The 13,682-nt window shown below is 56.9% G+C and overlaps 4 protein-coding genes across 4 annotated transcripts; all 4 read right to left on the bottom strand.

Moving 5' to 3' along the window:
• Positions 1 to 704: 704 nt before the first annotated feature.
• LMJF_35_5090 (conserved hypothetical protein) lies at positions 705 to 2,459 on the bottom strand (the record flags this gene model as incomplete). Its single annotated transcript, XM_003722854.1, has 1 exon — positions 705 to 2,459. One exon carries the CDS (start codon positions 2,457 to 2,459, stop codon positions 705 to 707), a length of 1,755 nt encoding a protein of 584 aa, XP_003722902.1.
• A 2,082-nt stretch (positions 2,460 to 4,541) lies between these two features.
• Positions 4,542 to 5,057, bottom strand: LMJF_35_5080 (conserved hypothetical protein; the record flags this gene model as incomplete). Its single annotated transcript, XM_003722853.1, has 1 exon — positions 4,542 to 5,057. The coding sequence occupies one exon, from the start codon at positions 5,055 to 5,057 to the stop codon at positions 4,542 to 4,544; it is 516 nt and encodes a 171-aa protein (XP_003722901.1).
• Positions 5,058 to 8,710: 3,653 nt separating this feature from the next.
• LMJF_35_5070 (conserved hypothetical protein) lies at positions 8,711 to 9,217 on the bottom strand (the record flags this gene model as incomplete). The annotated part of the gene is made up of 1 exon (XM_003722852.1): positions 8,711 to 9,217. One exon carries the CDS (start codon positions 9,215 to 9,217, stop codon positions 8,711 to 8,713), a length of 507 nt encoding a protein of 168 aa, XP_003722900.1.
• Positions 9,218 to 11,172: 1,955 nt separating this feature from the next.
• Positions 11,173 to 12,741, bottom strand: LMJF_35_5060 (conserved hypothetical protein; the record flags this gene model as incomplete). The annotated part of the gene is made up of 1 exon (XM_003722851.1): positions 11,173 to 12,741. The coding sequence occupies one exon, from the start codon at positions 12,739 to 12,741 to the stop codon at positions 11,173 to 11,175; it is 1,569 nt and encodes a 522-aa protein (XP_003722899.1).
• Positions 12,742 to 13,682: the final 941 nt, after the last annotated feature.

Raw genomic sequence — 13,682 nt, 5'->3', positions numbered from 1 at the left:
ATGATCAGCGGCGTGGCGGTTAGTTGCGTAAAAGATAAGGACGGCGTTGTAGCGGGCACAACGCGTGTGTGGTGCGTGAGAAAGCGAGGCCGAGAACGGTACGAGAAAGAGAGGGGGGGGAGGAGTCGAGGACGACATGTAAGGACGACCACACGTCACGTGAAGGGGGCCTTGCAGCCGCGACAGCGAAGATGAGGCACGCAGCAGAGAGCACAAAGAAACAGAGTTGCGAGTTGCGCGGGCAATGACCTCACTCCTTCGCAGAGGGCAGTACGCATACACGCTCCCTTGAGTGCCACAACAACCTAGTGCCAATCTGACATGCCACCCACCTCTCAGCGAAAAAGGGTAAGAGAAGTGGTGACTCATGAGGCATATGCTTCGATGGATTCGTGATTAAAACGGTTTAGACGTTGGCGTGAGAGAAGGACGCGGCGTGCGCGGAAAAAAACGCACTTGGCATGACCTCAGCGCACCTCGTGGACGGCCTCCGCGACCTTTCGCATGTGTGTGTGTGTGTGTGTGTGTGTGTGTGTGTTTGAACAGCCACACAGACTCGAGGAAATTCCAAAAGATGATGGAAGCGCCCGCCACCATGTCGCATGAGCACCGTAAACTGTGAGGTGCAGCAAACAGTGGCGAGGTGAGCCTGCCAAGCTTCTGCAAGAGCACTGCGGAAAATGCCAAAGTCATACATGTCGTGCCTAAGAGCCTTGTCGCGTGCAGATCCAATCCGTGCACTGGTCATCTCCGTCCTTGCCCAAATCGACGTCGGCACTCGTCATAATCGTTTGATTCGTGGCCTGGTGAATGACGTCAATGCTCGCAATGTATGGGATATGCCAGTGGCGCTGAGAGGCCGCTCCGCACGCTTGCACCCACACCGAGTACGCCCGAGGCAGATGAATGCGCAGCGTGGCAGCCCGCGCACTCTTGTTGTACAGCGCCTTGTACGTGATGCGGTGCCGCTGCCGCCACCGCACGAAGAAGCGCGGCTGCAGCACCGTGAAGTAGTGGTCGCGCATCTGGTCGTTAGAGATGATGCAAGAATCCTGCCGCGTCAGTACTGCGTAGAGCCAGCAGTAGTCATCGTTGAGAAACGCGGGGCTTGGCAGCAGCGCGCCCATGTTCCGCCATCTAGCCGCATAGGTCGCGTTCTCCGGAGTCGGCTGCGCCAGATGGCGGTTGTGCAGAACAATCACCGCCTTTTTTCCTCTTCGCTCTGCTGCTGTGCGCATGTCCTCAATGAGGGAGAACTTTGGGGCCACATCGACTGGGAAGGGCACGCTGAACCGATCGGCCGACGGGACGGAGGAGGGGTCGATACCGCGGGAACGCAACAGCGCATCCTTGGCTTCGGTGTACCAGCTATTTAGCCCGTAATAACCTACATTCGCGCCATCGATGACCGTGTCGTACGACATCTTTGCGGCAGCCGCCTTGAACTCCTCGAACTCTCTCCACCGCTGACAGACAGTGTCCTCTGAGACCTCCGTGTCTGGCTCGTAGCGGCTGCAGCCCTGTAACCGCGGCTTGACGAGCTTCTCGACAAGGTCATGCACCAGCACCGCGCGGTTTTCGGGAGATAGGTCAAAGCTCTGCAGCTGTGCACCGCAGTTAGAGCAGACACCGTCATCGCTGACCGGCGCCACAGTACCGCCGAGCAGCTCACGAACCAGCTGCGCGTTTGCAGCCCCCAGAACAGGGTGATGCCGCGCCATCTCATCCAGGACAAGGTTCGTGCGCTCGGCTGCCTCGGCGGTCGTTACAGCAGCCTTGTCCCGGGCGGCGGCGATCGTGCGAAGAACTTCGTTGTAGTCGTTGTCCCACATCTCCAGCTCCTTTGAACGGGCCATGTCGAAGAACTCAAAGCACAGCGGCACGTCAGCGACGCTGCGGCAGTGCACAAAGAGGGGATGGAAAACGCGACGCTTGAAAGCGTCTGCCGGAAGAGCGTCCAAGATGCGTCGAAACAGTGCGACATCGACTACCGGTGCCTGTATGGCAAGCCGGAGGGCCACAGCGGCGACGCGCTCGTCGAATGCCACGAGGAAGGCCTCCGGCAGCTTCGCCCGGCTGCACAGAAGAATTTCTACGAGGCGGACGCCAGACTCCACCAGTTTCGGTGTGCACCACGTGTACAGTACCTTGGAAATGACGATGTTGCGTGGCAGCTCCTGATGCTTTTCAGCCATCTCTGCAAGGAAGCTCAGGGCCACCCCCGCCTTGCTCGCGTCCTGCCTCGCCGCCACCCCTAGAGCGTCGAACGCATGGTTGAGAAAGTCGCGCTGGTTCAGCCGGAGCTTTGGACGTGATTGCGCGTTGTTCTCCGCCACCAACGACTTTACCTCAGTAATGTCGCTCACATGCGCGGAAATGTCAGGAGCCGGCTCACGACGCGGTCGCTTCGCTGCGGGCGCGCCATTGTGAGTGTGCAGAGATCGGCTCATGCTCGGCATCAATGAGAGCACAGGTCCAGAGGAGGGCGTAGCGGGACACAAGGCGACGAAAGACGAGCTAACCCAGAACGAAGCAGATGCTAATGTGGTCCAGCTCGGTCCACGGCTGGCCGCTGCCTGAAGATACGCGCAGCAAGGCGCAGATGCCTAATGAGAAAAAAGAAAGATGGGGTGTACCGCCGATGCACGCAGTCTCCCTCACTCTCGCAGAGGAAACACACACACACACACAAGAGCGTCGCGCGTTGGCCGATATCTGTGTTTCCACGCCCACACGAGTGTGCACAGCAGCCCCCAAATGAAATCGCGGCGCAGCGCCCGGTCCTGGCGCCGCGCCACAAACCAGAGAAGAAAGAGCTAATGAGCAGATCAAATGAAGCGAGATAGAGAGCTGAAGAAGGCGAAGCAGCGAAGCACAACAAAGGCATGTGAGACACATATATGTATACATACAGATATACATACACAGAGTAAGTGGTGCGCCGCGTGTCCCTTCTCCGCCACAGCGCAGGAGATCAAACGCCACTCGAGCCCCGCAGGCGCACAGGCCACACCAGCGTGGTGCGAAGCAGTCGTGGACACACGCGTTGCAGCAGTGCGCTCACTCAGCCATCTGAGAGCACGCCCCTCCCCCCGCCCCTGCCTCGTGCCCTACCAACCTCTCGCTTTCTCCTTCTCTTTGCCCCCACCCCCTCCAGGTCCTGCCTCACAGCCGCTCCCACCACGCCGGTCGCCACCCCTGGTGCATCCCTCCTCGGGACATGGCTCAGCCTCCCCGCGCCGGCAGGCAGTGCGCGAGGGCCGGGTGAGAGATGCGCCCGGGTCGCTCTGACACGCTGCCCAATCATATGGATGGCGCAGACGTGTGCGCAGTCGCAGGCCGCCCCAGCACAACGCCATCCAGGACTGCGCCGCCGACGTCAGCAGTCGGACATCGCTCCGACCGCCGCTACGTCGTGGGTGCTTGACCCTGTCCGCACCAGAAGAAGTGGGGTGCTGGCATTGGCAGGGGACAGGGGTGAGGTGCCACTTGACCTCCTCAATGTAGGTAACGGGATCTGGATAACACACTGAGCAGTCTCACATCATTACGAGGCAAACAAGAGCAAAGAAAGCAGAGCCGTATAGGTTCGAATGGGCAAGCGACACGTTCGATGCAGCAGGTGCGCAGGGTTGAGCGTACGCAACGGAGAGAGCCAGGGATGGCCTTCTATGCTTCCGTGCGTGCCTGGAGATACATATACGCACACGAACACGATTTATGAAGCTGCGCACCGGCACCAAATTGAGCGTGACTTGAGTTCGAGGCTTTTCTCACAAGCCTACATCTTTCGTGAAACGGGGCATCGCGACTCTTACCAAGAGACGAACTGAACAATGAAAAGGAAGCGGGCGGACACTATAAACTGTTTTGCCTGATTCCGGCTGTGCCGCTGCACCGGCTTCTCTACTGAGAGTGTCCGCAACATTTAGACACCGGGGTGCAGCGCACGCTAAGATAGAAAAAGCGAAGGGGTCGTGCTGGTAACGCCTGTCACGCATGGCAGGGCACGGCTATCTGCTACATGGAAAAGAGAGCGTACATGGGAGAAGAAGAGCAGGGGCGGTAAAGATATACGAGCTGCGGTTGTGGCAGTTATACCAAGGCTTACAGCATTCAATAACAACGTGTGCCTCAGGTGCTGCGGGTCTCGCCGTCACCCGCAGCCAGGGTCGAGCCACAGCGGGAACGAAGAAGACGTGATTGGCCTTCGCACACGCGTGCCTGGGTGCATCATTTACAAGTGGCTCCCCGATGAAAGTGCCCGACGCTTTCAATGAAGGGATGAGCCTGAGGAAATACAAAAAAATATTTCCAGCACACAAACATAAGCCGTAAGACAACGGATGAGCGACCCCAGCAGAGGGCGAGAAGGCGGAGGCCGGAGGCGTAAGTAGTGTAGTTGTCTTGAGTGAAACAGTCGACCGGCTCACGTGCTCAACCCTTCGGCAGAAGAGTTCTGTGCGACTCGCCAGTGCAGCTCCTCCGACAGAGTGCTTTGCCCACGCTCACGCCCGCATCGTGCGTGACCTACACCGGCTTCACGCAAAGGAGACGCGGACAACTTCCGCCTTGAAGACGTTTGTAAGCTGCTGCGAGAGGCAGGCCAGCTGGTACTTGAGCTCCGCCGCCTGCCGAGTGAGCTGAACGATACTGTCCTTCACGTTGCGTAGCTCGCGCTGCTGCTGACGGAGAGCCTTGCCGCCCTCCGTGTTCTGGCTGATGGAAGACTCTATGAGTTGCTGCAGCTCCGTTCGCTCTGCCAGCTGCTTGTTGATGGAATCAGTGTTTGCAAGCAGCGCCTTGTAGGAACGCAGATGCTCGAAGAGACCCTCGGTGATGCAAGAGGAAAAGTGATTGGGGTTGTCGCTGGTCGCGTATGTAATGTCCGACACCTCGGACTGCATGAACTGCTCCCCGTAAACCCTGACGAGCTCTGCGCGGAGCTTCCCCATCCACACCGCGTAGTCGTCCACCTCGCGTAGTGTCTCCGGCTTCAGCCCCATCACCACACTAGATACCGACATCAGGCGATGAGGACGCTCGAAAAGGCTCATTGTGTGCGTTGAACAAATGTGTCTTCACTCTGCAGAAAGGATTGAGGGAGAGTGCAAGGTTTTTCGTAGAACATGCGTGTGAGCGCGTCTGCGCCGTTTGTGCCACCGAGACTGTCACCGCAGGTTGGTACAGCCCCGGTTAAGCGTGGAACAGTGAAACAGCGAGCTGTCGCGTATGGGGATGGGTGGATGTCACCCAAACAGCGCTGTGGGCAAGAGATCACCAAATATATACCTTGAGGAGAGATACCGAGCTCCAGAAGAGAGAGAGAGAGAGAGACAGAGCGCGCGCGCTCGAAGTCGAGGTGGGAAAGGTAGAGCAGAAACACCGAAGGACAAGGGAGGTAAGAAGCAGTAGGTGCGAAGTGGCGCCAGAGTTTTGTATCACGAAAGAGCAAAAGAGAGCACGACGCCGCAACTTCCCGTTGAAAATGAAGAGTGGCTGTCACAAGAGCACGGCGGTGCGACGGGTGGGCACAAAGGTGGTGCGTACGGGTCTTCATGAGGGCACACACGCACTCACTCCTATATGTCAAAGGTGGCCCGGACAAACGCTATTCGGGTCCCGTTTTCCGCTCCTTGTGCGCTGCTCGAGAGCGGGAGACAGGGTGTCATTCGAGAGGAGGAGGGGGGCATGTTGCATGGCCAAGCATGGAGGGGCGAGGAGATGGAATGCTGCCAAGCCCTTGTCACCTTCTATGCGCATTTCGTGTTTCTTGCAAATCGTCCCCGCGCAAGTGGTCCTTCTCCCGCTGTTCTCGTACCGTGCCGTCTGATACTTCCTAGTTGTATGGGGTATCGGATGTTCGTTCAGCCTCCTCGAATCAGCTTGTCAGTGGTTCCCGGAATGCGCTGCTTCTTCCCAACTGCTGCCGGTGTTGCTGCCCGCACGCTGTCGGTGCGCACACACAGGCCGCCGAAGACACGCTTGGGTAAGGCATAAACGTTGGCGTCCAAGGTGCCAGTACACTCGACCCGTGTTCTACCTCGCCTTGCTCTAGTCCACACACACGCGTGCTCATTCGCGGATCTGAAAACAAGAACGAACAAAAAAGAAAGGGACAACAGCGACGGTGCAGCGCAGCACAAAGAAAAAATCGAAAACAGAGAAGGGCAGGTGAGGGGCTAAGAAGACAAGGAACTCGTGTCGCTGGGTCCGCCGTGCAAGATCGTTGAGGTGCGAACTTGTGATAGTCAAGATTGCAAAAAAAGGTGATAGGCAACAGCGTGTGTGAACGAGAGAAAAGAGGTAATAGGAGGCACGCATGCTCACCCAAGCACAGGAAAAACAAAACGAAGAACTGATGCGTGCCCAGGGAAGGAGAAAAAAGCAAACAGTGCACGCCTTGATTTGTTGCTGCTTCTCACGTCCGCCAGCTCGAGAAAGATTCCGCTGTATGGTTTGGCACCAATCACAAGTCCACTCTAGCTGAAGGACACACGCACAGAGCATGGGAAGGAGGAAAGGCTACGCGCCGGCGGCAACGGAAGCGGAAAGAAAACCAAAGCACCGGGCACATACACGCAGGCAAAAACAAGAAGAACAAAACACACAAAAAGCCCTTCATACGATTTTAGCGTATAACTAGATCCGTTACAAGGCACAGAAAAATAAATACTTATCAACCACACAAGAGGGATCAGACGAGTGCGGAGACCAACAGGAGGAGGGGAGGAGTAAAGAAACGTTACGTTATGCGCGGGGTCTGCAGATGCAAGAGGGACACAGCGAAAACAGTAACCGGGATGCGACGCGCTGCCAGACCTACACACACACAGTGGATAACCAGTGTAGAAGGTTGCTAGCACAGCCCATGGTCCATGAAGCACAAACCCTTGATTTTGCCCCTTTCCCCCGTGTCCCTTCTCCGCCACAGCGCAGGAGATCAAACGCCACTCGAGCCCCGCAGGCGCACAGGCCACACCAGCGTGGTGCGAAGCAGTCGTGGACACACGCGTTGCAGCAGTGCGCTCACTCAGCCATCTGAGAGCACGCCCCTCCCCCCGCCCCTGCCTCGTGCCCTACCAACCTCTCGCTTTCCCCTTCTCTTTGCCCCCACCCCCTCCAGGTCCCGCCTCACAGCCGCTCCCACCACGCCGGTCGCCACCCCTGGTGCATCCCTCCTCGGGACATGGCTCAGCCTCCCCGCGCCGGCAGGCAGTGCGCGAGGGCCGGGTGAGAGATGCGTCCGGGTCGCTCTGACACGCTGCCCAATCATATGGATGGCGCAGACGTGTGCGCAGTCGCAGGCCGCCCCAGCACAACGCCATCCAGGACCGCGCCGCCGACGTCAGCAGTCGGACATCGCTCCGACCGCCGCTACGTCGTGGGTGCTTGACCCTGTCCGCACCAGAAGAAGTGGGGTGCTGGCATTGGCAGGGGACAGGGGTGAGGTGCCACTTGACCTCCTCCCCCCCCCCACACACACACAGTGGGGAGGGGAGGTGTACAGGGCCCTGTGATACCGAGCACCGTGAGGTTTGCGCCGCCGTCATCAAGAGAGTAATAAAAATGGAGAACATAAAAGAGTAAAGGAAGACGTGACAGGTCCGAAGCGGGGTGGCTGGAGTGAGGAATGATAGTGCTGGCGCGATGTATTGCCACCTTATGATATGCTCGCAAATCCTACCCCCCCCTCCTCTCTCTCAGTTGGGCCATCTGCGCCCGCTTTTTTCGTCTCTTTTTCGGTGCCAGGCATCCGTGTGCTGCTTTCTACTTTTGACTACGTATAGTTGTGTGCGTGTGCGCTGGCGGCTCACCTCGTCGACGTCGTTGTCATCACGGACACCGCCGCCACTGCACCATGTGAACTGAGATGCAGCCGGAGAAGAACAAAAACCGGGAAAAAAGAGGAAACATTACGAAAAAGACGTCGAGTTTACAAGGTGGGGGGACAATGAAACGCAAACGTACAGAAGCCAACAAGGAAAGGGGGAAAGGAGAAGTACCATGCGCACTCGGAGAGACGAGGAGAGCGGTCAGCTGACGGTGGGAGGGGGAAGGGGAGGGAAAGAGGGGGAGGAGGAGAGAAGCAGTTGAAACAATGAAAACGCATGCGATTCGTATGTAGGACGGCGCACTTCACATCGATGAGTCAGCAGCTGGTAAGGAGGAACAACAGAGCGAGGGAAACAAGTATTTGTGCTGAAGTAAACCGCCTCCCCTGATGTGTATACTTTTCTTCCTTTGTTTGGGGTGTGGAGGGATGGGAGGGGGGGGGGGAGGGCACGCGCTGAATTCGGGAGTGAGTGAAAAGAGAATCCACAGCGCACCACACGTGTCTTCCTTGTCCCCCTTCAGCGAAGCCTTCGCCCACCACCACCACCACCACTACACCCTTCTGCCGCGACCCACACGTGGCACACGGCAGCAAAGTGCACGTCTCTCCACGGGACCGAGTGGGAGGGAGCGAGAGAGCGAAATGGTCTAGAGGAACAAGTATCAAAACATGTTAGCACAAAACGACAGTATGAGAGAGGCGCCGCACGCGGCAATATATGCCCACTATCTTCGCAAACGACAGAAGAAGAAAGTAGACGAACCGATGCACCCGTGAAGATAGCCATAGGAGAAAACCTGCATCATCATGCGGTGCTCAGTGATACACCGGCTGTGCCATCAGTTTCTTTCGGGTTTGTGTCCACAGGTACCTCTACTCCAGCACGCCCGTGTGCAGAAGCCCCTGATACTCCATGGCCTCGCTGTCCTCCACAAGTGCGTCTACGTTGTTGTACAGATAGCCCCCGTACATGTTTTCCAGATCCACCAAAAGAACTACCGCTCCGTCCTTGCCATGGGCGCTGATGTCGATGTCGTACTCCTCCTTGAAGAACTCCTTCAAGGCAGCCGAAGACTCTATCGGGTCGTCTGAGCCGCGCTCTGTCACCTCCTGAAACGCATTCCATTCTTTGTAAGTCCAGAAGCCGCGGCTGTTCTCATCAAACTGGTCAAAAATAAGCTTCACTAGGCCGAGGTCGTCGTTTGACAGAAGAACGCGAAACCCCTCCGTCTCCGTGCGGGCGTAAAGCGCACGACACCGACCGCAGTAGCTCTGGTTTGTCTCTTCGTCGAATTCCAAGTCATCGATGCCCTGGCAGTGTCGATTTGCACATACCTGCAACACCACAACGTCTTCGTCGTCAGAGGAATAATCGCTCATTTTTGTTTAGGTGGTGGTGAGGTGGCCGAACAAGTCAAGCTGTTATAATGACTGAGCGAGCGAGCGAGAGACGCAAGGGGGGGGGCAGAACAAGCGACGACGAGTACGACAAAGAAGGGAGAGGATGGGCGCGAGCACAGCTAATGTCAAGAAAGGAATACAGATGCGCAAAATGAAGAAAATAAAAATCCAATCAATCAATTCAGCGAGAAACAGAGAGAGCCCACGCAGGTGGCGAGAGAGAGGGGTCGGGGAAAGGCTCCCGGACAGACACCAGCGCAAAGAAGGACAGGCAACAAATCGACTTATACAGCGCCACGAACAACCACGACACAGCAACCGATCAGAAAGAGAAGGAACACAAGAAGGAATCCAAACGGAAATGCGGGGTTCACGACAGCGACAGTGAGAGCGACTGCAGAGAGGACCAACACTCACAGTTTGTCTCAACAGAGTCCAGCAGAGAGCAGCAAGCGATCCGCAAGCACAAAAAAGAACCACGATGGAGAGCCGCCAAAACACGCGCGGCAACAGATGTCCGCCTCGAATCACTCAATACAAAAACGAAACGTCCAACCGATTGTCATGACATAGAGGAGGGAAGGAGAAGGGTTACAGCAGCAGCAGCGGCAGCGACAGGCAAGCGCTCGAGTGTCTCTGCGTGAGCGAGTGAGCGAAGGCGAAAGGCAAACACCGAAGACAACGACAACGACAATAAAAGAAGAAGAGTAAGGGGCGAGACAAAATAGTAATATTACTCAAACACCTCCAAAACTCGATTAAAAAGCAAGTGAGCTCCGGGCGACGGCGCGCTCAGGCAAACGCACCGAAAAGAGACGCACCAAGACAGTAGTCGGTAGTCTTCTGCGTTGCTATCGCACTGCGCATTCGGCAGAGCGCGTTTGTGTGCCTGCGTCGATCTTCGTCGCGCTTGTGCAGCCGATGCGCCCACTTTGAACGCGCGGCACACGTGTGTGCGGATGCGCGGTAGAGGGAGAAGTGATGGGCTAAGCGTGCACCAGAACACGCGTGCACGCGACGGCACAACAAGGAAAAGAAGCCGGCAAAGTAGAGCGAAAAGCAGAGCGGGGTGCCGTGGTCACGTCGTTGGGGCTTGAAGGCGCGGAGGCGAGTGGCCCAAAACAACAACAACAACAAAAAAAAAACAACCACAGAAAAAGGAAAGCGGCTGCTGCTTAAGATGAATTATCGCAAGACGGGGCAACCGAGATCCGAAGAAGAACGAGCTGGATTGCCGGAAGGCAGCGACAAGTGGACAAGAGCAACGCGGGTATGGTCGTCGAGGGACTCTGAACGTCTCTTTGGTAACGTGTGAAGGTGAAGGAGCGTGGTGTAGAGGCAGGGGGGGGTGGTGGAAGGATATGAGGCAGCGAGAGTGCAGAAAGCGCGACGTCTGACCTCTACAGGACAAACGAAACGAAGATGAGAGAAAAACGAGATTTGCGATGGAAGAGCGAGGGGGGATGGTGCTAGGGAGACCACGAAGGCAAAAACGGGTGATGTATCCGGGTGGATGCACAGGCGGGATGGCGTGCTGTGCAACCTCGCTGAGCAGAGTAAAACCCTTTCGGAGGCATTACAGATGGAACCTCTCAAGCACATACATACTTACACATGCAGACAGACATAAAGCGTTGATGACTGTCAATATATATATATATATGGGCCCCTAGGCGCGTACTTCTGATTTCTTTTTTTTCGTGTGCACTTACCCCAAGGGGCTGTATGCACAATGAAAACACGCTGAGGTCGATTAAAAGGAGGGGAGAAGAAAGGGGGTATGATGCACCAACACACACACACACACGCAAACAAAAGTACCATGCATGCCGCTTCGTCGGCATTCCTCAGCGCTCAACTCACTGTCCATTAGATTCGCCCGCTGTTTGCCAGTCCTCGCAGCTGTTGTGCACTTCATCCACTGAGCTCGAAAATTAGTTTGTGTTTCGCTCTTGCGCCTCTTCTTGTCGCACGTAGAGTAAGCTGCAGCGTGAGCATACGCCATAGATGCGCCGCACCTCCTCAAAGGTGGGTCGGTGCGTCGTGAGTGGCACTCGGCTCACTCGCGGGTCCTTCAGCTGAATGGGCGAGACGCCTTTTCTACCCCCGACCGACGCCACCGCGGGGAGGAGGGAAAAGTCGGTTAGAACAGCTCTGTTTTGAGGGCCTGGGGCGGCGTAGAGAATGAAAGAAGCGGCCTGGATGTAGGGCATCCAGTCCAGCAGAATATCGCGTACATCGACGCGCCACTTTACCTCCTGTACAGCGCGGATTTGGGACCCGACGCTGTTGTAGCTCCCCGCGTCCTTCGCGTTGGAGGACTGCTTGCCGCCTTGCTTCTTGCGGACTACATAGCGCTGAAACGCCTTGTGAGTGATGCAGGTGCCTCTCGCGAATACACCGCCGGCAAAATACCCGCCGTGGCAGAGAAGAATGACCCACACTTCGTCTGTGAAGCCATGAAGACGCTGCTGGAAGCGCTCTGAGATGTCACGCGGAAGAGTCAATGTGTCCGCGTCCTCCTCCTCCTCCTCCGCCTGCTGTGCTTGATCATACTGGGCGATCAGCTGCTCTGATAGGGTCATCTCCTCAACTAACGACGTGCTGTCATCTTCGGCGCCCTCACCGTCGCCATCCGAGGACGTCTTTGGCGATCTGGCACCGGCGCGCTTCGCAGAGCGGGAGTCGAAACCCTCGTCCTCGATGGTGCCTGCTTTTGATGCCGCCGCTACTTGAGACTGCATCATCTTCTCGCACTCCGCCCAGCTCAGCTGCGGTTCGCCGTACCTCATGGCGATCACCACGCACCGGTAGAGCTCCACCGCGCACTGGCACGACGCGCCATCCCGGGTCACTTCCTCAGTGAAAAAGACTCGCGCTAGAGGAGTGTTTGGCACCGCTTCACACTTTACCCGATCACTCGTCGACAGCGCTGGCAGAACTTCGCTGCTGGTGAGGTCGTCATCGCGGGACAGCACCACCCACCTCGTCGACGGAGACGATGTAGCCTTGTCAGCAGCGTTGTTTTCGCAGCTGCCGCCGCCGGCAGGGAGTGGTGCCACGAGCGGCTCATCATCCAAAGTCCGTTTCTCCTTCTTCTTGTGCCTCTCCTCCCCCTCTTTCTTCTTGGACTTTTCCTTTCCACTTGACTTCTTTGGTCGCCTGCTGCCGTGTGCTGCCGCGGATATCGCCGACTCGATTTCCGCCTCATTTTGTCCCTCCGCCTCCTCCAGAGCAAAGTCGAGGGAGAAGGCGTTGTCAGCGGCGGCCGTGCTGGCCACACCGGCGGCGCGCTTCGCCTGCACCTGCTTTTCTGCCTCGCCGCACCTCTCGCACAGTTGATCAACGTAGTCGCCACTCATGTCAGCCAGTGCTGCGCGGACGGCGGCGATGCGCTCGCAGTTCAACTGATAGAGGTTCTCCACCTCATAGGTGGTGCGTGGGGTGTCCAGAAGTGACTTCAGCACCGCCGTGATCTTGGCCTCCGCATCGCTGAGCAGCATGGCTCTGCTCTTAATCTAACAAACTGGTCTAATGTGTTGCGAGAGGGAGAAGGACGGGAGGGGGGGGGAGTGAATGGCGTAGCTGAGGGCGCCGGCGACAACAACTCTTGCCTACCCTTTAGCATTAACGACAGCCGGAGGAGTGTGTGGCGCTTGGCTGTTACGTGGCCGAGATTGCGTGTTTTACTTCTTTTCTGCGGAGGTGGCGCAGAGGCGACTACCTGGTTTCCTTGTGCAGTATGCCTCAAGTTTGTGGGCGTGTCCGTTCATTTAGTGTAGCCCGCCGCACACACTCTCGGTGTGTTTTGCGAGCCTGCCTGTCTCACGTTACCAAGAACGGGAGAGAGAGAGTGCGCATACGTTTCTTGATCTTGTCGCGTCGTCTACGACACAACAAGAGCAGCAGAAGACATTAGCCACCTCTGCTTGCGCTCCAAAGGTGACAACGACAAGAAGGAAAGCAAGGGAGAGAGAGAGAAGGTGCACCGCATGCAGGACGAGGTGCCTCCGCAGCTCCCCACAGGATTTTGAATAGAAAAGAGAGGGATCGAAGAAAAAACGCGATCCCTGCTCCCTCTCCTCGTCTCACGCGAGGCGTCCAGACCGCAACGCGCGCGTGTGTGCGCGTTGCGGTCTTCTCTCAGAAGGGGGGAGGGAGTGAGGGATAGCGCCGCTGGGTGCGGACGATCGACAGGTCATGCTCGTCGTATCTCAAGCAGAGACGAGGGCGAAAAGACAACGACTCTTGCGCCTCACGGAATCCTTTAAGTCACATAGAGTCTTCGGTTTGCTTTGTATTCTACATTTCCACGCTTCCGTAGCGTATCCTCTCCGCTTCCTCGACCCTTTCTCTCGTCGATCCTCAGTATAACACACACGGTGCCGAGTACGTGGCGAGTGCGCTACTTTACAAGCGACACTCGTGCACAAAGGCTCTCATC

This window comes from Leishmania major, chromosome 35 (genome assembly GCF_000002725.2).
Source record: "Leishmania major strain Friedlin complete genome, chromosome 35".
Classification (NCBI taxonomy): domain Eukaryota; phylum Euglenozoa; class Kinetoplastea; order Trypanosomatida; family Trypanosomatidae; genus Leishmania; species Leishmania major.
The sequence above is the reverse complement of the archived record's forward strand: the minus strand, read 5'-3'. Positions and strand labels throughout refer to the sequence as shown.